At 38.9% G+C, this 27,309-nt stretch overlaps 1 protein-coding gene across 1 annotated transcript; it reads right to left on the reverse strand.

Moving 5' to 3' along the window:
* Window positions 1-1,223: 1,223 nt before the first annotated feature.
* Window positions 1,224-27,195, reverse strand: LOC135475647 (pre-mRNA 3' end processing protein WDR33-like). Its single transcript, XM_064755579.1, has 18 exons — window positions 27,080-27,195; window positions 25,022-25,369; window positions 24,724-24,792; window positions 23,847-23,951; window positions 22,875-22,970; window positions 19,837-19,988; window positions 14,794-14,891; window positions 11,821-11,947; window positions 11,357-11,511; window positions 10,921-10,999; window positions 10,387-10,497; window positions 9,664-9,761; window positions 9,038-9,115; window positions 7,531-7,911; window positions 6,141-6,173; window positions 5,584-5,628; window positions 3,573-5,251; window positions 1,224-3,402 (listed from the first exon to the last, which is right to left on the reverse strand). Exons 2-17 carry the CDS (start codon window positions 25,322-25,324, stop codon window positions 4,068-4,070), a joined length of 3,114 nt encoding a protein of 1,037 aa, XP_064611649.1. The 5' UTR covers window positions 25,325-25,369; window positions 27,080-27,195; the 3' UTR covers window positions 1,224-3,402; window positions 3,573-4,067.
* Window positions 27,196-27,309: the final 114 nt, after the last annotated feature.

The raw sequence follows: 27,309 nt of genomic DNA on the forward strand, positions 1-27,309 counted from the left end.
CAGTTACAGAATACAATCCAGTGCCAGATAAAACATCCATTGCCTGTGTCATATATTGCCTGTGATTGGTAAAAGGATGTAGGGAAAAGTGCTATAAAATAGTATGGTTGTAAAGAGCATGAAGATAGATATGCCAAAGCAAATTACAAAATGTTGTTTACTTTTGAGGCATATTTTATATTTCTCAACCCATCTGCATTATGCATTTTCGTCAATGATGAACGTCAATCACCAATCAAATATAACGTATAATGAGTGATTGTTGTTCAATGTCATACTCAAGATGGTGGGCAGCTTTATGAGTACTGAAAAGTGAACGGATAAACCACCTCCCTTTGGCAAGTTATTAAAGAACTTTCCCACCTGTGACTAGAATTAAATACATGTACCCAAATTCTTCAACCTTTATAACAGCCTCTGCAACACTGTTTTGAACATTCTAAGGAAACTATGGGTTGTAAAGAAACACTTGGCACAGTTTTATAATACTTGTATCTATTAGTGATACAAACAGATCATTTTAGCATCATTTTCATAAGGACTGTATGCAGAAATTCCAGTGAAAAAAGTGCATTCAAGGTCCACACAGTTGAAGATTTACAGTAGGCTTATAGCATATAGCTTAGGCCACTGGAAAATGTAACACAAGGAGAGATGAAACAACAAAAGCTCACCATTGATTCAGTTTGATAAGAAATATATTTATGATCCATAGTATGACACAGGATACTGTCCCCTATACATCTCTTAATAGCAGGATGGCAAGTCCTTGGTATACTCAACATGAATTGGTGTAGAAATCGATGATACTCGCTCTGACAATTGTGAATTCTTAAATGAAGCCAATGAAATGAACAACACTAATAACATGAAAGAAACAAAAAAAGATCTTGTTACAATATGTACAGTACATTAAGGGAAAATAATGTTACGTAGTTTACCCCTACCACATGAACGCCAGAGGCGTCTTACACCCGATTAAATCAAGACCTAAGATACATGTTGCAGGAACTTGATGTGATGAAAATAAATATATTCATGTTCAGTGCAATAATTAAAGGTAAGAAAAAGAAGCAAATTTTCATTTGAAAATTACAGACTGCTGCATGTTTGAGAGAAAATTGCAGAGAATTTTACATGTCAGATACTTTGCTCGTACATGTACTTAGATCACATTGCGTATACTTTTGATTCCTTCTTACTGCTCAGATAAAATCTTCTGATTGGCTGGTGTGGTTGATAAGCATGTCCAAGCTCTGCCTAGCCTAGGCTAAATTTCAGGTATGGCAGATTTATACTAGCTTGACAAAGGCTGCCTATCTCTACTGTCAGCCAATATGTGCTGAGTCTGTGTCCCTTTAACACACAAACATGACATGGGTGAATGATACAAACATTTTTGCTGGTTGGTTGTCTATCACTGTTAATAGCAGACTACAAAATTAGAGGGGAGAGAAAAAAGCCTTACTCCCTGCAATTCACATAACATTAGTCTAATGAAGACAAAAGTCAGCATATAAGGGTAAAAAGAATCAAAATGTGATTGGACTGAATGACCATGTTCAGTTAATTAATATGCAACAAATCGCTAATTTTGCAATAGCCTTCTCCACTGATGTTTGCCAATGTTTGTACCAAGTTTGAGATTAATTCCACCAATATATCAGAATAAAATGCCCTGAACACAACTCTTATAACCTTCCTTGTTAAGGTAATTGCTGTGTTGGATCTACGGAATTATTTATCAATATTCCCCTTGTTGGATTTTATGTTTTGACCATGTGTAAAGTTGGGAGAGTTAACCAGACACATGGAAAAGGTGTAAGATCAGCAAGAGGGGATAACAAGAATGAAACTGTTACCAAACACAACACATGCAAGCTTTGCTGGAGTTAGCTGGCCAGTTTTCTATGCTCCGTTAACAGCAATGATTAAATATAGTCAAGAGTATTGGGATAAAAATGTACATATTGTTGACAACATCCCTGATTTGAAGAAATTGCGTATTTTGATGATTTTTATGATATTCTGTATTTAATGAAGTATTTCTGGGACATGTATCTTGGGACGGTCTGTAGAGTTTGATGTTTAGGTTCAGTTCTTAGAACATGTTGTTAGAACTAACTAATCTAACCTAATCCACGAATTGTGGGCCCATATTTATAAACCAATACTGTTGTCATTTACATCAGATTGCGAGTGTTACATTTGACAGGCCTAGTAAAACAAAAAACAGTAAGACAAAGACCACTTCTGTAAAAACTAATACTGGGTGGGAGACCCCCTTCTATAAATAACAACTCTCATGGAACTACATTGTACATGGCAGTTGCTCATCAACACCACAGACTGTATTCGGAGGGATTATGGCCCCTTGATCCCAGATGTCCTCATGCTGACAACAGCTACATTTGACTGTCAAACCAGCTTTGTACTTGTCAGATTACACCTAGACTAGTTAATACTTCATACTAGAACTCAAGCCTTGGCCAACATGCTTTGTGACCAGTATTAGCCAATAACTTATTGAACAACTTGCTTCAGCACCATTGACATGTAGAATTCATTTTAGGATTCCTGAGCATGCCATGGAGCAGGAATAAAAATCTTTGAACTGGCATTTGAACAGAGAACAAAAGGCAAATAAAATTCAAAATGTCTACTAAGACAGAGGTTAACTGACCTATTTTGCCCATCGCTGAACACATTTGAACTACTTAAAAAATGCAACAGAACTTAACACACTTCACACAATAAACACAAATTAAACGCAAATAAGATTGCCATGGGACAAGGAAACATAAACTATACACAGGTTCAAATTTGTAGATTTTGAAATAGAAACCATGTTAACATATGCATCACTAGAAAAGGAAAATTAATACAATTGAGATTGAAAGCAAGCAGAATTACTAACACATGTACAGCTGTACACACAATGGGTGTGCATCAGAGGAAGGAAACTGGTGAACTGTCCCCAAGTCTTGACTCGGTAAACAGTCTACATGCCTGTCTTCATTAAGCCACCCTAAAGCTTCCAGGACCAAATTGCTTGGGTGACTTTTTATTTACACACTAATAGTTATTACAAATACACAAATTACGATGCTTTCAATAGCTGATTATATCCTCAGGTACTTGTAATTACATTCCTTACACTATCTCCATGTTTCAAGGCTTACAATGTCGTTATAAAGTTATTCATTTTCAGTTGTTTTGTTTTTTTTTTTCCATCTGGACCTTCCTTTTATAACCGAACAATAAACCACTTTTATTGATATTTTTAATGTTAAATACACAACATTTTAACAAGAGTTTATGTTCAGGTTTACAATGCAGATTTCATTCATCAAACAAGTTCTTGTTCACAGTTTTTTCCAATAATCCCAGCACTGGAGAATTCTGAAGACAAATAAAGAATTCAAAACTGAATTCCATGTACATGTATTGGTCAATTTTAAACCAAAGAAATTTGAACTCCAGCCACAAATGCTGAAAACTTGAATGGTGTGGCAACAGATGTGCAAATTTTATCCCTACCAGTTTTGAGACATGCTGTAGAAAATACTTACAACCTCAGCCATATATGGACTCCAGAACTCTGCATGTATGATGGATACTAATATGCTGTGAAATGGCCACACCTATATTCATTCTTTGATGTGAAACATTCCAAAAGGTGTTGGAAGTGATGTCAGAAGTGTTTGGGGTGGTCACATGATCCTTAGCACTTTCCGTCAGCAAGTTTGGACACGTCTTTCAGCACAATTTCCTGTATTCTTTCTTCGGTCACTTCGGTGAATTGGCTTCACAGTTGTTATCAGTTGTTTCTCTAAATATCCTTAGTCTTCATTACAGAATCAAGACTTACACAATATGTCATAACAGCTTGCATCGAATTTCTGTTTTCATCTGAGCATATAACAACATTTTGTATGTTGTTCTGAGAAACTCAGATTGGCCACACTGTGATTCTGTCTCATTTACAACCATTGTCTAACCACCGTACTTTAGCCAAGAACAACGCTGGCATGTTTTGTAAATTTTGATACCATGAAGCAGGTCTTTTACTGGCCTCTTTGAGCACCCCTTCCTGAGCCACCTCTGTATCGAGGACTTCTGTAATCTCCCCGTCCCCTGGAGCCACGTCCTCTCCCCCTGGACTGACCATAGCTGGGCCGCTGGCTGTGGCCTGAATACTGATCTCCAAACTCTGTGGGTGAGTCGTGTCGGCCATACTTTGGGCCGTGGCTGTCAATGTGATCTGAGTGCTGGCCAGACCCGTGATGCCCTCGGTATGACCCGGATCCACCCCTTGACAGGTTTGATGTGGAATTTCCGCGGCCCCTGCCTGGACCCTCCTCATACGTCCTCTTTCTCATGCCATCTGGTTGGCTGTACTGTGAGGGGCCACGCTGATGGGGCGACTGTTCCCGGTTACTACGCTCATCACGGTCACCTGAGCTGAAGGCATCAAATCCCCCCTCCTGATGGAAGCCTCGCATGTTTTTGGGTAGGCCACGACCTTGGTCACCATCCCAGTTCTCTGCAGAGGGATCAAAACCAGCTGTCTGTTGAGAAAAGCGATAATCTGTGTCCTGCCTTGCTCCCATCCCTCCTCCTCCCCTTCCTGGCACATCTCCACCCTGACCCCTACCCCTGCGCTCATCAAAGTCTCTGTACTCCTCATTCCACCCATCCCTCCCTCCCCTTCCACTGCTTTGCCGGCCTGCCTGACCCCCAAACCTCATGTCCTCATCACCACGGTGAAAATCGCTCTCAGGCCTACTGCGAAAGTCCTTGTCCTGAGGTACAGTGCTGAAATGATTCCCACCTCCAAATGTGTCCTGCGGGTTTTGCTGCCAGCGATCTTGGTTTGGAGGTTGACGGAAATCTTGATCCCGTCTCCGCAGGTCTTCATCCTCCGAGCCCCTCTGTCCAGGGGCCATGTTTGGACCTCTCATCTGTCCAGGCCCACCAGGGCCAGGTTGTTGGTGCATTGGAGGAGGGCCTCCTGAATGATGGGGCGGGCCTCTTGGTCCCCCTGGACCCATCTGACTTAGGCCTCCACGATCCATCGGTCCTCCAGGGCCGATTAGACCTCTGCCACCTGGACCCATCTGACCTTGACCTCCAGGTCCCATCTGACTTTGGCCTCCTGGTCCCATCTGGCCTTGACCTCCCAGTCCCATCTGGCCATGACCTCTTGGGTCCATTTGACCTTGGCCTCCTGGACCCATTCTCTGGTCACCTAAAATATATCAACACAAATAATAGCTGTGCACTGCTGGAATTTTGTCTAGTATTGTCTAGTATTCCAACCACATTCAATGGACGAACAGGTGTTACTTAAAAATACACTGAACTGTTGCTTTGTGCTCAGTTCTTGATCAAAAATTACTTCTCAATTATTTCATTCCTAATGTACACCTATAATGTTGGGAGTGTAAAAAGTGAAAACTATATTTGTAGATACATGTATAGTGGAAACACCCAAAAACTCACAGCTCAGACAAGCAGGGAGTAAAAATAATATTAAAATATTATATTACTAAATATGTATAGAGGTACAAGTGTAAGTACCTCTGCGTTCATCGTGGTCCTGAGACATCTGTTGTGGGAGACCACCTGGTAGAAACAGACAAACGGCAAAAACATAAATATCACAGTATCAAAGCTGTGTAAGGCATTTGGCGACTTGCAACTTGATAATGAAATATCCCTAGTTTTCAGCTTACTCAGTATAATCTACTTATTTGATTGGTGCTTCATGGTGTGCTCAAGTCCGGCAGTGTACAGAGTAAAGCACTGACCATTATCAAGTACCAGACAAACCCAACGTCACAGCTGAAGCAGCAAAAAGCTGGATTCAAATGCATGACCTCAATGGTCAAGGTCGTCATCATATGACTGAAAATTTTTTACGTATGACGTTAAACCCCAAGCACGCATGCACTCACTCACTCACTCAATGGTAAAGGGCAGGATGGCTGTGCTTTAATCATCTGAGCTAGTGAGGTCCCCTCAATTTAATTAATTCTTTTTGACTGAGATAACAGTGGTTAAAATCATTTTGAATCAATATCATTTACAGGTGAAATGAGACATTTCAATTCATTTATTTTTCGCTAAAGACTCACCTGGTGGACCTGGCCTTTGTCCCCCTTCAGGTCCTGCAACAACAACACAAATATGTCCAGTGTTAGAAAAATCAATTTGGGAGTTCACTGAAAATAAATTTACTGAACTTCTTTGCTCATCTTAAAGACTGTCAATGTATTTGGAAATGAGACTAAAATATTTAAATGCCAATGAATGATGCTTTGTGTTTCAACTCTTTAACCAATAACAGCATATTTGTTTCTTTATTTATTAATTTGATTGATGTTTTACGTCATACTCAAGAATATTTCATTTATACGACGGTGGCCAGCATTATGGTGGGTTAAACCGGGCACAGCCCAAGGGAACCATCCGCAAGGGAACCACGACCATCTGCAGGTTGCTGAAGACCTTCCCACGTACGGCCGGAGAGGAAGCCAGCATGAGCTGGACTTGAAATCACAGCGACCGCATTGGTGAGAGGCTTCTAACCATTTTAGTGGAAAGACAGGTGTCCATTAAAAAAGTCCCCTCAAATTTAAAGGCACAACTCTCCTGTATTTCTCACTTACATTAATAGAAATTTAGAACTGGTAGCTATGCTACCCACCAGCTCGCCTGTATCAGACACATGAATGGAAAACTTCAGCTCAATGCATAAAGAACTGAAACTGTGAATTTGATAATTTACTGTAATTAATATGCTCACAGAGCATCAGCGATGAAACAGCCCCCTTGCGTCAGTGTACTTTATATGCATGTAAAACTTCAGGTCAGTACATACAATACTTTTTAAGATACCAGCCCTAACATTTTGCTAAACAGTAATTCTATTACACAATACACTAAGTCAAGAATTCAGTAATTTACGGTTCTTAATATGTACACACCGAATCAATGATGGAATAACCGAATCAAGGATGGAATATCCCCCTCACACTATTCTGTTCTACATGAGTGTAAACCCTGAGCTGACTACATGCACTACTTTTTCAGATACTACCCCTAACAGTTAGTTTCACATTGATTCTTATACACCACACACTAAGTCAGGAGTTCACTAATTTACTGTATTTAATATGTGCACACCGAATCAACGATGGAATGACCTCTCCTGCTATTATTCTCTACATCTGTTCAAACCTTAAGCTCAATACCTGCGGTGCTTTTTAAGATACCACCCCTAACATTTTATTTAACATTGCTTTCTCTATTATTGGACAGCGGCCTCGACACACAGGGTACAACATAAGTTACGCCTGTACTCTATACAGGAGAGCTAAAAATTCTCACAGTTTGTTCCTTTAAAATGAGCTCGCACATGTATTAGTTTGGACACTGCCTGACGTGGCGAGAACAACATTTGATGAAGAGCATGAAAGAGGAGAAGCCACAAACCTCAAGCTTGTCAAAATAAGCTACCCTTACCTGGACCTTGGAACTGAGGGTTAGGACCTTTAAACATCCCTGGTCTTGGGCCTGGGCCTGGTCCAGGGCCCATCATACCCTCTAACCCATGGGGAGGAGCACCCCTGTTTTGAGGATTACCATGGTTATTGGGGTTGCCATGATTGGGGTGTGGTGGAGGTGGTTGGTTTCGCCCAGGCCGATGGTCCTCTTTGGGTGGAGGATTCGCCATTTTGGGTGGGAGCCGGTTTTCCTTCCAGGCCATTTCAAACGACCTTGGTACAGGACGAGAGAAAGGAATCTTCTTTTTGGGCATGTTTGCCAGCTCCTGTTGTTTGTAGAAAGTTTCATCCTCACTCCAGTTTAGCCCAGGAATTGACGGTAGATTATCCTCAGCTTCCTCTGCGTATGCAAAATACAGTCAGTTGACGGGATGCGATATACAGACAGCTTTAAGAGTGCAAAATAGTCAATTCATAGTCATTAGTCAAAGAAAAGAAAATACTGTCACTTGGAAGAGTGCAAAATGATCAGTTGAAAAGCAGCAAAATACAGTCAGTTGACGGGATGCGATATACAGACAGCTTTAAGAGTGCAAAATAGGCAATTCATAGTCATTAGTCAAGAAAAGAAAATACTGTCACTTGAAGAGTGCAAAATGATCAGTTGAAAAGCAGCAAAATACAGTCAGTTGACGGGATGCGATATACAGACAGCTTTAGAGTGCAAAATAGTCAATTCATAGTCATTAGTCAAAGAAAGAAAATACTGTCACTTGGAAGAGTGCAAAATGATCAGTTTGAAAAGCAGCAAAATACAGTCACTTGAAGAAAGAAAAATACTGTCACTTGGTAGAAAGAAAAATACTGTCACTTGGAAGGGTGCAAAATACAGTCAGTTAGAAGAGCGCAAATATGGGGAGTTGGAATAAACCAAAGTCAGCTGGATGAGCACTAAATACAGTCCATGGGAAATGTTGAAACTGCTTCCTGTCTTTGACAAAGGCATCCAAAGCCATTTGTACTCTTTTTGTTCTTTCCTGCAGTGTATCGCACGCACTTGCTGGAATGCATGTGCTCATAAAACATCTAAGCAGTACACAAGCAGAGAAGTGTAGAAAGAAAACCAGAAGTTCTTACTGCAATTTCTCATTTATTAATTGTCACTAACAGAAAGAGTAACAAATACATCACTCAGTACAAAATATATGCAGTGACAGCTGTATTCAGCCAATGTGTACAACAGTCCACATTAACAGTCAGGGGAAAACATTACAAAATACAGCCAAGTGGATAAAATGATCAGTTGTGTCAAAATGCAAAAGAATGGAACAACACAAGGACAGATAAGTTGTATGACTTATTTACAAAAAAAGCTTTGACTGTAAACATCATGAAATGGACAGCTGGAAAACGTGTTACACACAGTGTTCTGAACCATAATATAATGATATTCATTTATATATGTGATTGTTTACTTCATCAGTAAGAGCTTTAAAAGGTTATTAGAAGACAAAACCAGACGTTACCTTTTGGCTTCAAGTGTTCCGGTAAGCCATGCTCCAGTCCCATACCTGGAATAGCTGGTACATTTTGAGGCTCCAGATCTAAAACATTACACAAATAACCAACAATAAGTTATTTTCACAACTATTTGTTCAATTTATCATAGACAGGCTATGAATGGCAACTTCCTTCAGATGTCCATTAGATCACAATGACAATGTTTAACTCGGTCAGAGGTTTTGGATGGTCAATATCATGACAAAGAAAGATCAATGTGTCTTTTCACGATATCCCAATTCTTCTAATTTTGGGACACCTGGTCTGCCCTTTTTTAGCCAATATACATGTAATTGTAGCCAAAAAATTAAATTTCTTTCTTAGCACAGTCAGTATACCTGTAATTTTAGGAGGAATATTTAGTTTCTTTTTTCACCTGGTTAGTCCATCTAATGCATAACATATTCACATCTTTACGTTTCCAAAAAACTGGGAGAGAAATGTAATTCTTTGCTTTCAGCACTTCTAATATCTGTCCTAAAAATTAGAAGAATTAGGGAAAGCACAGAGGGTTCACAGCAAAGAAGAATGGCCTACAAACTGATCAGGTACTGATCAGGTACGTAATGAGGAGACAGACTTATGAGCTGACCATATTCCAGCAGTTCCTGTTCTGTCCCTGCAGGCAATGTATTCAGGTTGTACTTATCCCTCATCATATCCCCAGGGCGATTTCGGGTCCAGAATTTACTGCAATAAACAAATCTTGAAATGATTTATATGCATTTTAAAGATCATGCACTAACTTCGCTTTTATTATCATTGCGATAATCATTTCGGCTTTTACTCTCTAGGACAGATGAGCAAATGACCGAAGTGTTTAGCTGTAGTAATGAGAAGTTCTATTGGAACACAGCACTGTTGTTGTTTTTGTTGGGCATGTTCTTGTTCTTGATGCTAGTCTGTGCTAAAGTGCAATTTTGAAACACGCATGTGTGGCAGCTTTCTGCTTTGGTCATTTTTTTCTTCTTTTAATTTTTTTTCCACATGAGGAGACAAAGTTTATCTTGTGTTTTACACAAAAACCAACACTAAAACAACTGGAATAAACAATAAAAATGAAAATCTACCCTTTTATTAGGTCTGATCTTGATGTTTTTATAATTTTTCTTTTCCAATGCTTTCCTTTCCTATCATGTAAATATGTTTTCAGCAAGAAAAATTACTGTTATAATCCATGTTTCACACACATATTGATGACTATACCCACCTTTGACAAGGAAAAAAGATTTATTCAGCCCGCAAAACAACAATTTAAACTGGTCTGGCCTGAATTCATTTTATATCATGAGCAGTGTAGAGAAGAGTAACTTACGTGGAATGGTCATTAGAGCCAGAGGCGAGGATATGGCCGAGAGGGTGCCAGGCCAGTGTCCAGACCATCCCCTCATGAGCCTCCTCCATACCGCCCACCTCTTTGTCAGTCCTGTAACAACAGTACACAGTACTTGAACAAGTCATTCCCAATATTGGCAGAAATTTATGTGCACTTTCTACTTGAACAATACAATTATGTTTATGATTAAACCCTTAACGCGGAATGTGTTTATCCTCAAACTGAGTGTTTCCTTCAACGAGAGTAAATGTAGATCTCACTGATCATATGGCCTTATTCACAATAAGTGGCTGACAATGCTCTCATTTTCAACCAGGTTCGCATGTATATCAGAACATTACACATGGGGAAAAGTTTGTCAATAACTTGTTAATGGTCGGTGGTTCATGCCAAACTATCCAATTTCATTACCGCCATCATATCAACAAAAAGTTAATATTCTTGAGAATAAACAGCAGTAATAGTTGAGAATCCTTCAGTAAGAAATATTGGGCTAGTATCTTAGAATCTTACCCAACCAGCCAGAACATGATGGCTCCATCAGAACCTCCGCTGGCAAACAGACTCTCGTGGATTGGGTGCCAGGCCGCAGCTGAAGCAAGCCACAAACACAAAATCAGGGATGGAAAATCTGCATCTACATACATTGTAAACAAGCAGTTTTTTTTGGATAAAATTCTGTTTTTTTTTCTGGCTAGCTGTTTACACTCTTATCTGCCTACATCTTCAACAGGGTGAAAAAATAAGCACCCAGCCCTATTTGGATATTAAAATAATGTCAACATTGTAAAATTAATTCTGAAATTTTCAAAACTACTGCAAATAAATATTGCAAACAAAGCTTACAAGACAGAGAGAGCTAAAACATTAAGAGTCTTCCATTCTCTTAATGTGCAGAACATTAGGTAATCTAATTTTCTGCCAGTCTGAAGAACTATGACATTCTTACCGGTCGCCTCTTTTTTGTGACCTTTGAATGTCTGCATCTCCTCCTTCATGTTTCGGATGTCAAATAGCTTCAGAAGGTGGTCACGAGAGGCTGTCAGCAGCCAGTTACCATTACGATTCCACTTCAGCGACATTACTGTACTTTTATGGCCGTGGCTGCAATACCAGAACAACTCAGCTTTCATCTATGTGGTATACACAATATAGTCAACTCTGATTGGCTCGCTACAGAAATAGAAGATCTTGCGTATAATCTGTTAACCTTGTCAGACTTGCGTGAACACTGATTTATTGCACAGAATCAGAAACTTATCTCACTTTGAAGATGAAGAGCAAACATTTTCCTTTACAACAGGTAAGCTTTTTTGGACTGATGGAATGAGACAACATACTTTGTCATGGAATCCTGGAATTTTTCAGAATTTCATCTTATGGAGGCAAAGGAGTAAGGTTTCCTGTACTTACATGGTGGCAAGGCTGTTGCCCGATTTAGGGTCCCAAAGCTTCACCGGCTGCTGGCTGTCCTTGCTGCCTGAGGCAATGATGCCCTTAAGAGGATGCCAGTCCACACATTTCACATCAGATCCATGACCTTGTACAAATAGAAAGAAAAAGTGTTGTTGATCCAAGAATTAATTCCATACTAAATAAATTCCAAGTGTCAAGTTTACGGGTAGAGACCTCTGAGTACTTTGAAAGAGTAACTTTGTAAATATTAAAGAGAAAAATGTGCGTGTGTAAGAATAGACCATAGGGATTTCACAGAAGAAGCAGCAGTACTTTAGTTGAGTGAACAAAATTGTGTCTACTGACAGACTGGATGATCACAGTATACCCATTTCTTTGTTATGGGCGTGTAATAAATATGATACATGCACACAGAGTGAATTTACATAAGAAATTTAAGACTACACATCTACACGTACTTGTGTGTTCAGAAGATGAATATTTTGACAAAAAGTGCCAAAGGTTTACCTTTTAACACCTGTCCCCAATTACTCCTCTGAGAGTTCGAAACGTTGCCCACACAGGGTACTGATACTGAGACCTTTATGTACATGTAAGCTGTATAAAAGTACACGGCAGTCTTGACCATTGCCCAGTGACCCGCAAAGATTTTGATTTATGTTCTATGGTAAAATCTGTGTCTACACCAATGGTTTAGAGATATAAAATGGCCCCCTTTCTCAAAGCACACGTAGTGTTATGTTCATGTAACTAATATGGTGACTTAATACCTACAGTACTGGTTGCCATGGAAGATACGCGCATGTACTGCAATTCTTCAACCATTTCTTGTTTGCAATGTAGAACCAATCCACATGACTTTTTCCGCATGTGGATGTATCATCTCCCTTCTGCATATTCCACTTCAAGGAGACATTAATTTCGTAAGGAAAGAATGGCCTGTATGAATTACATCCTTCAGCTATCATTGCTCTAAAATTTAAGCTGTGACATTTAGGAATCAGTGATTAAACCAGGCTATATCACTGATCAGTAATGTGTTTTTCATACAAATGGTATGTAGGTACCACAACAACGTTACAGTCCTTTTACAACAATGTATACATGTTTACAGTGCTGCCTCAATGGAATACGAAGGGGAGACATCAGACACCATACCCCACAACACTGCACCTTTTTCTCAAATAGTGTCTGACGGTGTGATCTCTTTGACCAAATGACAGGCCACCTACCAATCTTCTAGTGTTTATTTTTGATTTGATTGTTGTCTAATGTCTTACTATATAATTTCTTACTTACACAAGGCTCATTTTTTTTAGATGGAAGAAACCATACATTCTGGGGTAAACCACCAATATTCTTTATTATTTGGCAAATATCATATTTGGCAAATTACTGTGGAAATGAAGCACATGTGACATACAGATATGCACACCATACTGATGAAAGGCAAGTGGTCTTCAGCAAACACTGGCTACACTAGCATCTGTGACTCTTTACTGTAACAAAGGTCCCCATCCACAGCCAGGACTGAAGCCACATCACGTGCCTCTTGGTTATGAATCGTCCAACTTACAGTTACTTGATTTGTATTACTTGGGTGTTCTTTGGAAACACACCACCACACAAAGTAACAAGCTTGCTGACAAGGATACCTTTGATCCACCAAGAGTTGATCCATCCAGAGTTAGACATTGCCATCAACCATCATCACTGACCAAGAGATGTGAGTGTAGCCCTCTACAGTGATCGGCCGGCACGTGATGTGATCTGGCAGAAACACTGTCACTAGAACGATCAGTGATTGGCCGGCATGTGATGTGATCTGGCAGAAACACTGTCACTAGAACGATCAGTGATCAGCCGGCCATGATGTGATCTGGCAGAAACACTATCACTAGAATGATCAGTGATTGGCCGGCCGTGATGTGATCTGGTAGAAACACTGTCACTAGAACGATCAGTGATTGGCCGGCACGTGATGTGATCTGGCAGAAACACTGCCACTAGAACAATCAGTGATTGGCCGGCACGTGATGTGATCTGGTAGAAACACTGCCACTAGAACGATCAATGATCGGCCGGCCGTGATGTGATCTGGCAGAAACACTGTCACTAGAACGATCAGTGATTGGCCGGCATGTGATGTGATCTGGCAGAAACACTGTCACTAGAACGATCAGTGATTGGCCGGCCGTGATGTGATCTGGCAGAAACACTGTCACTAGAACGATCAGTGATCGGCTGGCCGTGATGTGATCTGGCAGAATCACTGTCACTAGAACAATCAGTGATTGGCCGGCATGTGATGTGATCTGGCAGAAACACTGTCACTAGAATGATCAGTGATTGGCCGGCACGTGATGTGATCTGGCAGAAACACTGTCACTAGAACAATCAGTGATCGGCCGGCATGTGATGTGATCTGGCAGAAACACTGCCACTAGAACGATCAATGATCGGCCGGCCGTGATGTGATCTGGCAGAAACACTGCCACTAGAACGATCAGTGATCGGCTGGCACGTGATGTGATCTGGTAGAAACACTGTCACTAGAACAATCAGTGATTGGCCGGCACGTGATGTGATCTGGTAGAAACACTGTCACAAGAACGATCAGTGATTAGCCGGCCGTGATGTGATCTGGCACAAACACTGCCACTAGAATGATCAGTGATTGGCCGGCCGTGATGTGATCTGGCAGAAACACTGCCACTAGAACAATCAGTGATTGGCCGCCACGTGATGTGATCTGGTAGTAACACTGCCACTAGAACGATCAGTGATCGGCCGGCACGTGATGTGATCTGGCACAAACACTGCCACTAGAACGATCAGTGATCGGCCGGCATGTGATGTGATCTGGCAGAAACACTGTCACTAGAACGATCAGTGATTGGCCGGCACGTGATGTGATCTGGCAGAAGCACTGCCACTAGAACAAAGTGGCGGAAGCCAAAACAAACATACCTCTTAAAATTCTTTCTTCGTGACATCGCATGAAATCCCACACTCTTACAGTACCATCATCCGAGCACGTGGAAAATTTACTGTCCGTGGGGCAAAAACTGCACAGGTGAAAATAAAACAAAACAGGGTTGCTAGGCTGGGAAAAATATTTATTGCAAACATTATATTACATATAAAATATAAACAAATCTATAAAATGTAAATATGGACATTCTTTTAATCTTTATTTCTTTGTGTATTAGAGAAAATTTTAGTAATTTCAAATTATCAACATTTTATTACAAATATCAGTCAATGACGTTATAATAAATTAATTCAAAGTTTTATTCAACTATGAAAAATAAATACATAATATTTACAACATTTTCTTGCTGCCACACAGTATCTGAACGCGACATGAGTAAACATTGTTAACTACCTCGTGAATAAACTTTATTGACAGCCCTGATGAGAAAACTTTATTAAAATACCTTGTGAATAAACTTTATTGAAGTCCTCATCAAAATCTTTATTGAATAATATTTAAAAGTATACCATGAAACAATAAACAGGTGGCAGGATACTGAAAACATGGCTATCATCAACAATCGCAACAGCCACATTTCAAATGAATCAAAACAAGGCCTTCCCCAAATTCACTGACTTGGGTAACAGCTTTACAACCATACCACAATATCATTCATACCAAACACTCAAATTATACCGATTCTAATGTTTGTAGGTGCTCAACAACCACAAAACCACTGACCTCAAAGTCACTGTTTTTTCGTATATCACCACAAACATATTTTCATAAGCATTTTTGATCAGAAATTCTTGCTATGTTACCTAGGTAGTGAACCAATACGTGTTTTTGGTGGGCAGATAATATCACATCCATCTTCATATGAAGTGTGAGGCAGCTATAGCTGGGAACAAAATCACCGCTATATTTATCCCAGGCTGCGGTCAATTCCTAACATTCTAGCACACTGTATGAGCTATGGGCAGACACACCGGTTTAAAACAGCTTGAATAGTATTCATTCAATGACTTTATGACGTGGAAAAGGTTTCCTTTTCTTTGACGTACACTACAAAAATGAAAGCAAACATTAAATTTGGGGAAATTCATGCAATTTTGTAGCTAAAGTTGCTGGGTAAATAGCATTATCAGGTTTAAACTCAATTACCTCCCAAATCATTTTGCTGGTAGCAAAACCAGAACATTCATGAATATTATGTCAAGAATCAGTGAAAGCGATCTTTCACTGAAAGCTTGAAAATAGCTATTCAATAAACTTGAACCAAATGGTGTCTATATCCCTAAATAAATCACCTGCCAAGCCAAATCATACCACAGAGAGACAAATGAAAGTGTTCCTTGAGAATTTATGCCATTAGAGCAAATTACTTGCAAAAAAAAAAAAAAATTCTCTGAATTATATCCTACACTAGATCTGCAAACCTTCTTGACTTGAGGGAGCCACAAAATGAATCTGTACGAAAAAATTGTGAACTGAAGCATGAAACCAACAACCAATAAAAATCTCAGATCTGGCTGGTTTGCAAACTTGAAGCGAGGTTTCATGAAATGAACCCGAGTGTACCCAAAATTTATCAAAATCAGACCAACCAGAAACTAATGCCCAATTAGAATCGCAGAATACATATTTACTACGTGAGCAAATGTTAGGCACAGATCAGGGTGATTAACATAGTTGCTTTTTTGTTTCATAGCATGGTGCCATAAAATTTGAAAATGTTAACCTTTGCAACAATGTCACTTAACAGTGTGTTAATGCAACTCTCCATAGACATGCCACGGAACAGCACTATACATGGTTTCACTGCAAATCCAAGAAGGTCACCATGCAGACCGACCGACCGACCTATATTCAGACAGCCATAGCTCAGTGCCTGAAAATACTGCCTGATGACTGCAGCAATTCAACATCCCAACTAAGACTTTCAAAATCCAAGCTGGCTGAAATATGTCAACTGAAGATGCCAACAGCCCCAATTTCATTGAAGAACTAGATAATAATCCACATCACTGTCTCTAGGAACTTGAAACGGAGTCGATGTCAAAACTGAGAGCCTGAGAATCAGGTTTAAGCAAAGAACAGATATCACTGCTATCAAAACCTCAAAGGTAAACACAACCACACAGTTTGGTACATTTTACCTGTCATTACAACCACAAAACTTGGTACATTTTTCCAGTCTTTACAACCGCAATCTGGTTAATTTTTGCCAGTCTTTACAACCGCAGTCTGGTTAATTTTTGCCAGTCTTTACAACCATGCAACTTGGTACATGTATGCCAGTCTTGGAGATCACTGGATTAGACCTAAAATTTTGTCCATGACTAAGTTTCTAATTTTGTCAGATTCTTCGAGTTCCAATGATCATAGGTTTTGAGGTTCATTTGGTAGATAAAATGATGTCCGACAAAACAAATGTAAGTTTCAGCACCAACAGCAATACTTTGATCTTTATTTGCCTCTACAAATGGGATGAATTTCTAGACCAAATATAGTATTAGATGTATTGTAGTATGATGAAAGTTTAACCTTATGGTCACATTGTATTTTGTGGCTATGTTTTATTCGGGTTTAGCTTGTTAAACTCTGGGCATACAGAATCCAAACTAGCAGAATGCTTTACACTTGCAACAAGATAGGATATTGTCCATGTGATAATGTGTGTGTCTCATTAGACACCTTACATAATGATTATTTAATATTTAGTAACCATCAAAACTTGCACCGAACTGCAGTGAATGTTCTTATTGCACATTAACAATGTCTTTTGTATTAACCACACCTACTATTACATGAGAAAGGAAACAGTATTTATCCTTCAAAACCTAATTTCAAGCTTTGACCACATCAAATTTACAGAAAAAGTGTCTTTTTTCCGACAAATTTCCACTCAATTATAACTTGAAATTTTATTTTTATTTATTTATATGACTGGTGTTTAATGTGGTACTCATTACTGTTGGAGGAAACCAGGCTCTGGGGAACCCACAACCATCAGCAGGCTGCTGGAAGATGTTTTAGTTATGCTTAAATACATGTGCACTGTGCAACTGTAATTCAAGAATAATAATTCTTACAAGATAACAAAAATTCAAAAGGCCCATATTTATATGTCTGCATATTTGCTTATGTATATTGGAGGCCAAGACTCTGTTAGATACTCTTGATATTGTTTTACTGGTTTTGATTATTTGAAGAGATTTAAATGAGAATCAGAAGCATCTAAGAATCCTTTCCACTTTTTTCTCTATCAAGAAAATGTTATTGCAAAATGTGAATTCATTTCCATATATTAAGGAAACAATAATATTATTGGGCGATTTTGAACAAGTCTACCATTCCAATGCTTAACTGCCATTTTCCAAACTTTTTGAGAGTTAAAAGCTTCATCCTACAGCACATGAAAACCTTGAATGGGAATACCTGGTTATCAGTGATTAACAAACACAAACCCTTCCCTAGATTCAAACCTTTAACTATAAATACAACCTGGTAACTGCATGAAACTCCAACCTGGAACTTTGAACTAGACTGTGGACATTAGGCTCTCAGCCAACCATTGACAGCGTAGGTTTGCTACCCAATATAATCAACACACAGTATATTTTATCAAGACATTTTGTAAGTGTAAGCTGAAGGACTTTTTAAGGTCTCTTGAGGCTAATATTATAATAATATTCAAACAATTTTTTCACAGCCTACATAGCTCATCATTTCTCACCTACAAAGTAGAAAGTGAAACTGACATCTTGGTTATACACTTCTCCAGGGCTAGAAACTTAGCAACAAAGTTTGTCACTTTTTCCATGCAGGCATAAACTTAACCAACAACTGGCAAAATTAGAATAGAACATTACTGCAGGAGCACAACTCATACTGAAGAGTACGAAAACATTACTTTGGAATTGCGCTCAGTCTGTCACTTTCAAGTGCTTTTGAAGGATCCGGTTAATTTTTCAAAGATTTACTGTGCCTGGAATTTTAATTTTAATTTTCGAAGGTTTTCAAGGTTTTTCAGGTCACATACTACATGTAACCTTGTGTGCTGTAGAATACATTAAAGCTTTGAATGTAAAAAGTCACTGTCTGAACTTTTCAAGGTTACTGTTTTCTCGTAGATATTAAAGCCATATATACCTGACAAGCACAAAACATCCATGGTAACTATCATCAAAACAGGGTTCATAAAGATTTTATGGCCTGGTAAAGTCGCTTTCAAATTTCAGCTTTTTTCACAGTTTTTAAGGTCCTTTACAAACAATGTCAAAATGCTCTATCACACAAACTCTTTATTTCCCCAAATTACGAACCAACTACATGTCAATAACGCAAATCATTACGCACATTCTTCGAAAGCCTTCAGCTTTCATACCCACTGTTTCTAGCATCATTAAATATTCTTCATTCAGCACCTTCTTCACGGAGTCTGTCTGACCACCTTGAATTTGGTTTTCAAGAACTTTCATGGTTCATGCATCTTTATTCATGACCCTCAATTTTATTGCATGCATTCAAGTTTATTGAGCACCTTCAAACCCAATGATATCTTCAACTTTATTCAGACCCTTGAACTTTATTAATAGCCTTTATTATGATACCAATATGGTACATGTACACCTTTATTTCTCTACCATGTCCTTTTTTATTTTATGGCACACAGATATGGAAACATAAAATTTCCCAATTCAATAACCAGACAACACAACAAGTGTTAGCGCAACTGTTGACAGAATCTCAGCACCACCAACACTGCAGAAATACTCCTGATTCAAAATTTAGAATTGATCTTACTTTTGAATTACTTTTATTATTGTGCAGTAGAAATGTAAAAAATTTTAAGATTATAAATTTCAACATGATAAATACTACAAAAATTAACATTGTAACAGAAACTGATGCCCCAACATTTGTCAACATCTACGAAAACACCCGAGCTATTGGTCCTCAACAAGAACTGCACAGGCCTACAGCGTGGTGATTTTGAGGTTGGGAGACCAGAGTTGTGTCTCTTTGCCCACCTTATCCCGCGAACTGCTTCCTTGTGGCCCTGGTACATCTTCACGTTATTCATGTTAGTCTGCCAGTACTTTATAAAGCCTGCGTGATCTGCTGTCACCATCCACATGTCATTGTGGCTCCACTGCATTGCTCGCACTGAAGTGTCATGGGCCTGAAACAAAGGCATACAAATACTGTCAAGTACTGTGCTAAAGGCCATACAATCACAGTCGACCATTAGTATTTGTTTGAAAGGAGCATGATTTTTAGCTCTCGAGATTGATGTGTTCATAGGAATGCACAGGAGGAGAAAGTTTTGGACAGGTACACAACTTGCACCTCATCCTGGAATAGTAAATATCCATTTATTTATTTGTTTTACATGTGTTTTACGCCATACTTAAGAATATTTCCCTTACAGGATGGCGGCCATCATTATGGTAGGAAAACCAGGCAGAGCTCGGGGGAAACCCATGGGCATCCACAGGTAAATATCCATTTACGATAATTCGTTGAGCTTTTTGACCAGCTAAGCAGCACTCATGATCGAAATGCTTGAAGGGAAAGTTGACAATGCCAGGATAGTTGATGGTTCTCACCCATATAACTACAGACAATATAGAAAGTTGGCAGTTTCATCTGGCTTGCGATGTGCATGGATACACTCTCGCCAGTGAAGGGGTGGAGCAGACTTTAAGGGGTCGGTCTAAGTAATACACACAGGGCAAAAATGTAGGCCCCTTCGCTCAGGTGATTTCCCGAGCCACATTGTCTATTGTGTACTATCATTGTTCAATACGGGCAACGACAAACTGTGAAACACTATGATATCCTACTACACAACACCATTTATTACAGAAGTTCATCTGTAAGAGTTTGAGCAGCAAAACCAACAAACTTCGTGTAGGCACAGTGGACATGGTAATGAGACACTAAATTTCTACTCAGACCTTCCTTGTTCTTGATATCATGTGAGCCGATGCAATGTGAGGTAAAATTAGTGGTCGGTTGCGAGTAACCTGATCGACCCGCTATATCTGATCAGACTTAAGCTCTTATTTTGGGAGGTTTGGAAGAATTTTGTTTTTTTTTTGTCATTTCATTATGCAACGTGCAACATTGTTAAAAATGACCCACTGTGCTGCTCTGACTTACAGAAATTACTCAGCATTACATATGGGTTTCTCATAAGAAAACCCACTTTGTTTACATATGTCTTGATCTTCACAATCCAGCAATACCATTCTTGGAGTGGAAATTTTGGAGAGAAAGGGTCAATCTAAAACTGACTGAGTGCATTCAAATATAAACAGTCGAGCTGTACTGATATGCAAATCGCAACTTCACTCAGCTCTGGGTGTAGCCTTTGTAGTTTCAACAATGTTAAAATCACAGCAGAGACCCGATCTGACCAGCTGTTTTTTTGGTAATTGGTTTGAATTCTACCCGCGGTAAACAGATTACATGTAAGTGTTGTGGATAACATTGTTATACATCTATACTGGCACATGACTTAATAATGGCTTTTCTTGAATGGTTTAGTAACAAACCCAAATTAAAGTGCAAAGACGCTTCACTAGGCACATGACGCCTGACAGTATGAAAATTTGGAGCCACCATCTGCTAGTCTAGATTTGGAAGGAGATTTCACAATTGTCTTGACTGTTTTTTTTTTCCAAGGTGCAGTTCAATGAAAATAAGTTCGTCTAATTGGCCAATGTGGAATTCTGTAAGCTGTCAATTACCTGTAAGACTTACACACACGTGACTGAGTTCCCACAAAATGTGAGTAGGAACAGATTTAGCCTTTTGTTAACACAATGTTTACAATTGTTGCAATATGAAACTGGTATAAATGGGTATCAATTTCCACATAGTTTATGATCGTCATTTTATGAAATCGGGAATGTCTGGAGATTGTACTTGTCTAACACTTCTAACCATGTCTAGCATGACAAAACACCACATGCATGAGGCTTGGAAAACTTGCCCCTGCAGTTTATGGGAGCTTAAGGACAGATACTTGTCAAAAAGGGCTTTGCAAGTTTGCATATATTTGCAAGTTGATTTGTTACATTTATTCATGGACCGTGAACAGACAACACTGTTCCCTGTATTATGCATTCACCGATGCAGTGTGTAGCTTACTGTCAGACAGGAGTCATCTATGTTTTCCTTATGTCAACAATGACACTTGATAAGTATTTAACAGCTTTATGAATGAATACAAAACCACACGAAAACTGTATCTGGTGGAAAAGGAGAGTACCTGATCAGGGAAATCGTGTGAATTACTATGCAAATGCCCCACTTGACCACAGCATTCTTCACATACATGTAAATGCCAAGGGAAAGCATGAAATTCTTACCACATAATTAAAGAGCTACACCAGAGTAAAAAGTTTTGTGTCTTAAACAATAAGGATTAAGATAGTATGAACTGCTTTCCAAAATTAGATCTTGTTTTTGAGGGCTTCAGTTATATGGGTTAAATAGTGTAGACAATCAAATCCATTTCAAGCTTGGTATTATACGGTATACTCAAAAATACTTCACTTCTATGTCAAGAGACCAACATATTGGTGGGAGGAAACCATCTTGTAATAAAGAGAATGCTTAACTACACAATGAGGTTTGAATATCACAAGTACTGTTCTTGTGAGAACTAAAAACAATATTTTCGGCCATTTGTAATATCTTCCTACCATTAAACCAAAGAATTTGTGACTGCATCTTTATTTGATTTATTTATCTGGTGTTTTACGCCAAACTCCAGAATATTTCACTTGTACGACATCAGCCAGCATTATGGTGGTAGAAAACCGAGCACAGCCCAGGTAAGTCGTTATTTGAAAATATGAATCTAGTTTGTTCACAGAATCTTTAGGTTTCGTGTTTTTCAGTTGCACTTTTGGAAAAGCATTTGATTAATTGTTCAGGAAAGATGTCCTCTTCACAAATGATGTTACATGTTTATCCTAGATTTAACACAGCTCTTTAGATAACAATCAGGGAATGTTGTAGGAAAATTGCAATTTATATGGATTACAGAAATTACCTGTAAGATTGTTTCAAAGTTAAAGGTGAGACCATTCCAGAGAGTGAATTCACCACTAGAAGCCCCTGTGACTAATCTACGTCCTTCCGGTGTCCACTGGAAACAAAAAAAAAAAAAAACTTCAGTAAATACACCAATCTATACTGTGATCTGCTTTGTTATCAGTGTCTTAATTTTGTCTCAAGGCCTGTGGAAGTCCACAGTGAAGGTCTTGAAATGCAACAGAGCCCATTGAATTTCTTCCACTGAGGTCACTCTCTCACAAATGCCACATAACTGTGTTATATAAACACATTTTTACAATGCACTCCCTAATTATGAAAACACTATGCCTTGCTTTGCATGAGGCTTTCTGAAACCGAGACCTTTTGATCGATATTAAAATTCTGTTCTAGGGAAAACTAGTATTAAAATTAGCAACTTTTAGTTTTGTAAACTGATTTGGGAAGACCAGGTATCACCTATATAGACAGGAAATTCATTGAAAGACCTAATGAAATACAACAACCAGTTTGGGCCAGCTCTGTGGAATGGGTACATTATAATTTAGCTGAGTAGTTCAAAACCACTGACCTGTCAACATTTAATAACTCTAAACGGCTATGTCATCAGTTTACTACATTCTCTTGTCACAACATAACTTATGAATAGAATCTTCAGCAGACAAGGTCACACCTCCTAGTACATCATAAATACTGTTGTATGACAAGAGTGGTAATTCTGGGGAAGCCCACAATAAACTAGTTTGTTTTTTTTTAATCAGGCTACAGGTTCTGCGGGTATTTCTGGCACTGAAAGCAATTTTCATAAATCCGGATTTTGAAACAACACATGCAATAAATATTTATTCCATCAATATACTTACATCCACTTTGGTTCTGTATTCATTAAAATTTTGTAATTTTAAGTGTCTTAATCTCAATGGAATTGGGTTGCTAACAAAATCACTGCATAATGTGTCATTGAACCTACCGTGAGCACAAAGATTGGACACCGGAATTTATTTGTTGAAGTTCTGACAAATTTAGTTGTCACAGCATTCATCGGGTTACTTAACATACATGACGGCGGAACGAGCTGAAAGAGGACATGAAATTGTAAAACGGAATTAACACTGTGACAGATTAACACTGTTTAGCAGATGATGAACATTGACACCGAAGTATCATGCTGAAGACCACAAACATGACACCCCACCCGGTCACCTTATACTGACACAGGGCCGACTAGTATTGTTTCCTTGCTCTAGCCTCCCAGCACTGAGCGCCAAGTGAGGCAACAACAATTACGATCCTCCCCATGGATTGACCCCAGATCTCCTGACTTCGAGGTGGACACTCAACTACTAGGCCACCCAAGTGTTCTGAACATTAAATTAATAGCCATGTGAAATAAAATTGCATGCAGCCCATGGACACAAGTTTACTGTGGCTTTCAGATTATATTATGTCAGACACCCAGGATAAATACCTAGCAACATCACTCACAGTGAGAGCTACACGTGCCACTCATACCATCATTTATATATATATATCTATTTATTTGGTTGCTGTTTAATACCGTACTCGAGAATATTTCACCTACACAATGGTGGCCTATCATTTATAAGATAAAATCCAATTTATCTGAAGGGTTGATACCTATATACCCGTTTGAGAGTTAACAATCCTAGGTACCATCTCATTTCATGTCTATGGAATTGTGTACAGTACTACTCGTATTCAGGACCTGGGGCATCCAAAGCATCACCAAGGTAAAAATACAAGTGCTAAGGTTTAACGAAGTAGAACAGTCACTGCTTGTTACAACTGACTTGCAAAGTGTCTAACTGTGAGGACTTCTCACTCACCTCTAATGTATAAAGTCGGTCTGGCTGGATTTGTCTTGCGTCTCGAAAATCTCTTTGCCATACACGATTCTACGAAGACACAAAATCAGACAAAAGATAGTTAACCATAAATACTTCAACATCCCCTAATTTATTTTATTCTCACAGTGAAGTTTAGTCACATTGTCACTGGCTGGTCATTTCACCCCATAACCAAGAACATGTTGGACAACATAACAATGGTATTAATGTTAAACTATATTTATACAAAGTACAATGAAATAAATGAACTTTAAAAGAACAGTAATTTCACACTTACCTCTAAGTATTTTATCACAGATGAGTTATAATCTACAGTTTTCCTGTGGACAGCTTTTCGCATTCTCTTGCCATCAAACATCAGGTTTTGGCTGGCTTCCATTCTTTGACGATAACCGTAATTTCCTGGCGCCCTGTTCTGTTGCTGGAGAGGCATTCTGGGATTGTAGTAGGACCGTGGCCCTTGTCCCATCTGTCCCGGGGAGCCACGTGGGCCTGCCACCATGGGACCCCGGGGTGGGGGTCCTCGAGGGCCCGGTGGAGGCCCTCTCATCATGTTCATCATCTGTACAGCCTGCATCATGACACACTGCACACTGTGAACTATGGCGAGGGCCAAACGTCAGTTCTGAAATGTTCACAACAATATCATATATTAAACTATGCACAGTAATTCTTTCATCTCTTTTTTTTTTCACATGGAGGCCCACTTCACAGGCATTCTCAGCTTTATTGTCGCAATAATTGCAGACCCATGAGATGTGAAAATCCCTGGAGCTTGAGCCAGTCAACAGTCAGAAACAATCCTTTGTTCCACTCAACTACACTTAGGATCTTTAGTTTAAAAAAATAATCATAGGAACATATGTGAACATATTTCAAGGACTTTCAACACAGCCTAAATTACATAACTTGTGTTAAAATGCAGGACCTGAATTGTGACATGAATTTACAAATCGATTTGCCTACAAATTCACAATTTACAAGAATCTAACTTGATTCTCGTGTCAGTCAGTATTCAAAATCTTATAAATTCCTAACATAAACACTCCTGAAAGACTATTCAATGGTCTTTAACTCTGCCAAGGGTACCTGTAACTGTTATGTGATGTCTTCCCTAGCGTACTGTTGTACAATAACGACATATATGTTACCACATTTGGCTCTGTTGCCATTTTGATATGTTGTGTCATTGCAGTGTGAATTCTGATCACTGACTGGTAACAATGCTAAGCTTCCAATTGCAACTTGCCAATCCACTGAGTTCACAGGTACGAAGTATGGCCATTATATGTGGGAGCAAAACTTGACAGAAGGCTTTGATTTTGTTCAAGATCAGTCAGATGAAACATACACTATCTGAAATATGCATTTCCCCAGGCTCTGAAACTGGATTCTCTGCATTCCCATAACTCAATTTAGATTCTTCTAACTACTTGCAAAATTCAGGCCCTTAAATGTAACAGGGCAATGACTGATTGACTGATGTTTAATATCACACTCAAGAATTTTTCATTTATATGATAGCAGTCAACTTTACAGGTAGAGTAAATGTCAGTGATGTAGGTAACCCAACAATCACATATGTACATATATGCATGCCATTTTAGTAGAAGATAAGGGATCTTCCTGCTTAATATCAACATGATCTCATACTAAATGAAAGCTGGTGAACATGCAAATTCCCTGTCTAAGGCTGGCTTTGAACCAGCAGTTCCTGTGTCCTTGTGACTGAAAAAGGTTATCATTTTAATTTTTTTTTTTTTTTCATTCTATATGTAACTTGCTAAACTATGATTTAACCATAATGACTTATTTCCACCAAAGATTTTCCCTCCTGAAGTCAGTTCAAATCAACTTGGAAGTAAATCAATGCCAAAAACTAGCACCGGTTGTAAAGACACTGTTGATGACCTTTTTGCAGGCCCGCTTTATAGATTTTCCTCGTCCTTCAGAAACGAATTGACACCACTCTACAACGTGACATCATCTTTACAAATCAAAAACATAGCAGTAGTTAGAAAAATCTTGATCTAGCAAATGATCTTGACCGAGTGTACGCAAACACGCCATGATGGATGAAAAGCGAAGTGTTCAGAGAATTCTACTGCTCATGATTCTCTGCGCTGAAAACTGAAGATCTTTTTACCACTAAAAAAATGCACAAGGTACTCGATCTTGAAAATTTGGATTAATTTTCCATGCCAAGAGAATAAATGTGTCGTTGTTGTACTAATACTACACTGAACGACTCCTTGCAAAATACCCGCAAGCTGTCTTCAACTCTTGCATGTAGCACCACTTCATTTGTGAACAAAATAATAATGTAATCATTTACCATTTGATCTAAAGAGCAATATTTTTCGATCATCGCGAAAGACTGGATTTCATTTCACGATCTTTTCGCGGCATAAGTCACAAACACATGCGATGCGTTATCAACATCGAGTCAAAATGGCTCCGGTTGTGGATACATACAAAAAGCGAACTCGTTTACTGGTGAAAGATTAACGAAAAACTATCTTGGCTATCAAAAGAATAAATGAATTTGGAAAACACGTGTCTTAT

This window comes from Liolophura sinensis, chromosome 9, assembly GCF_032854445.1.
Source record: "Liolophura sinensis isolate JHLJ2023 chromosome 9, CUHK_Ljap_v2, whole genome shotgun sequence".
Lineage (NCBI taxonomy): Eukaryota > Metazoa > Mollusca > Polyplacophora > Chitonida > Chitonidae > Liolophura > Liolophura sinensis.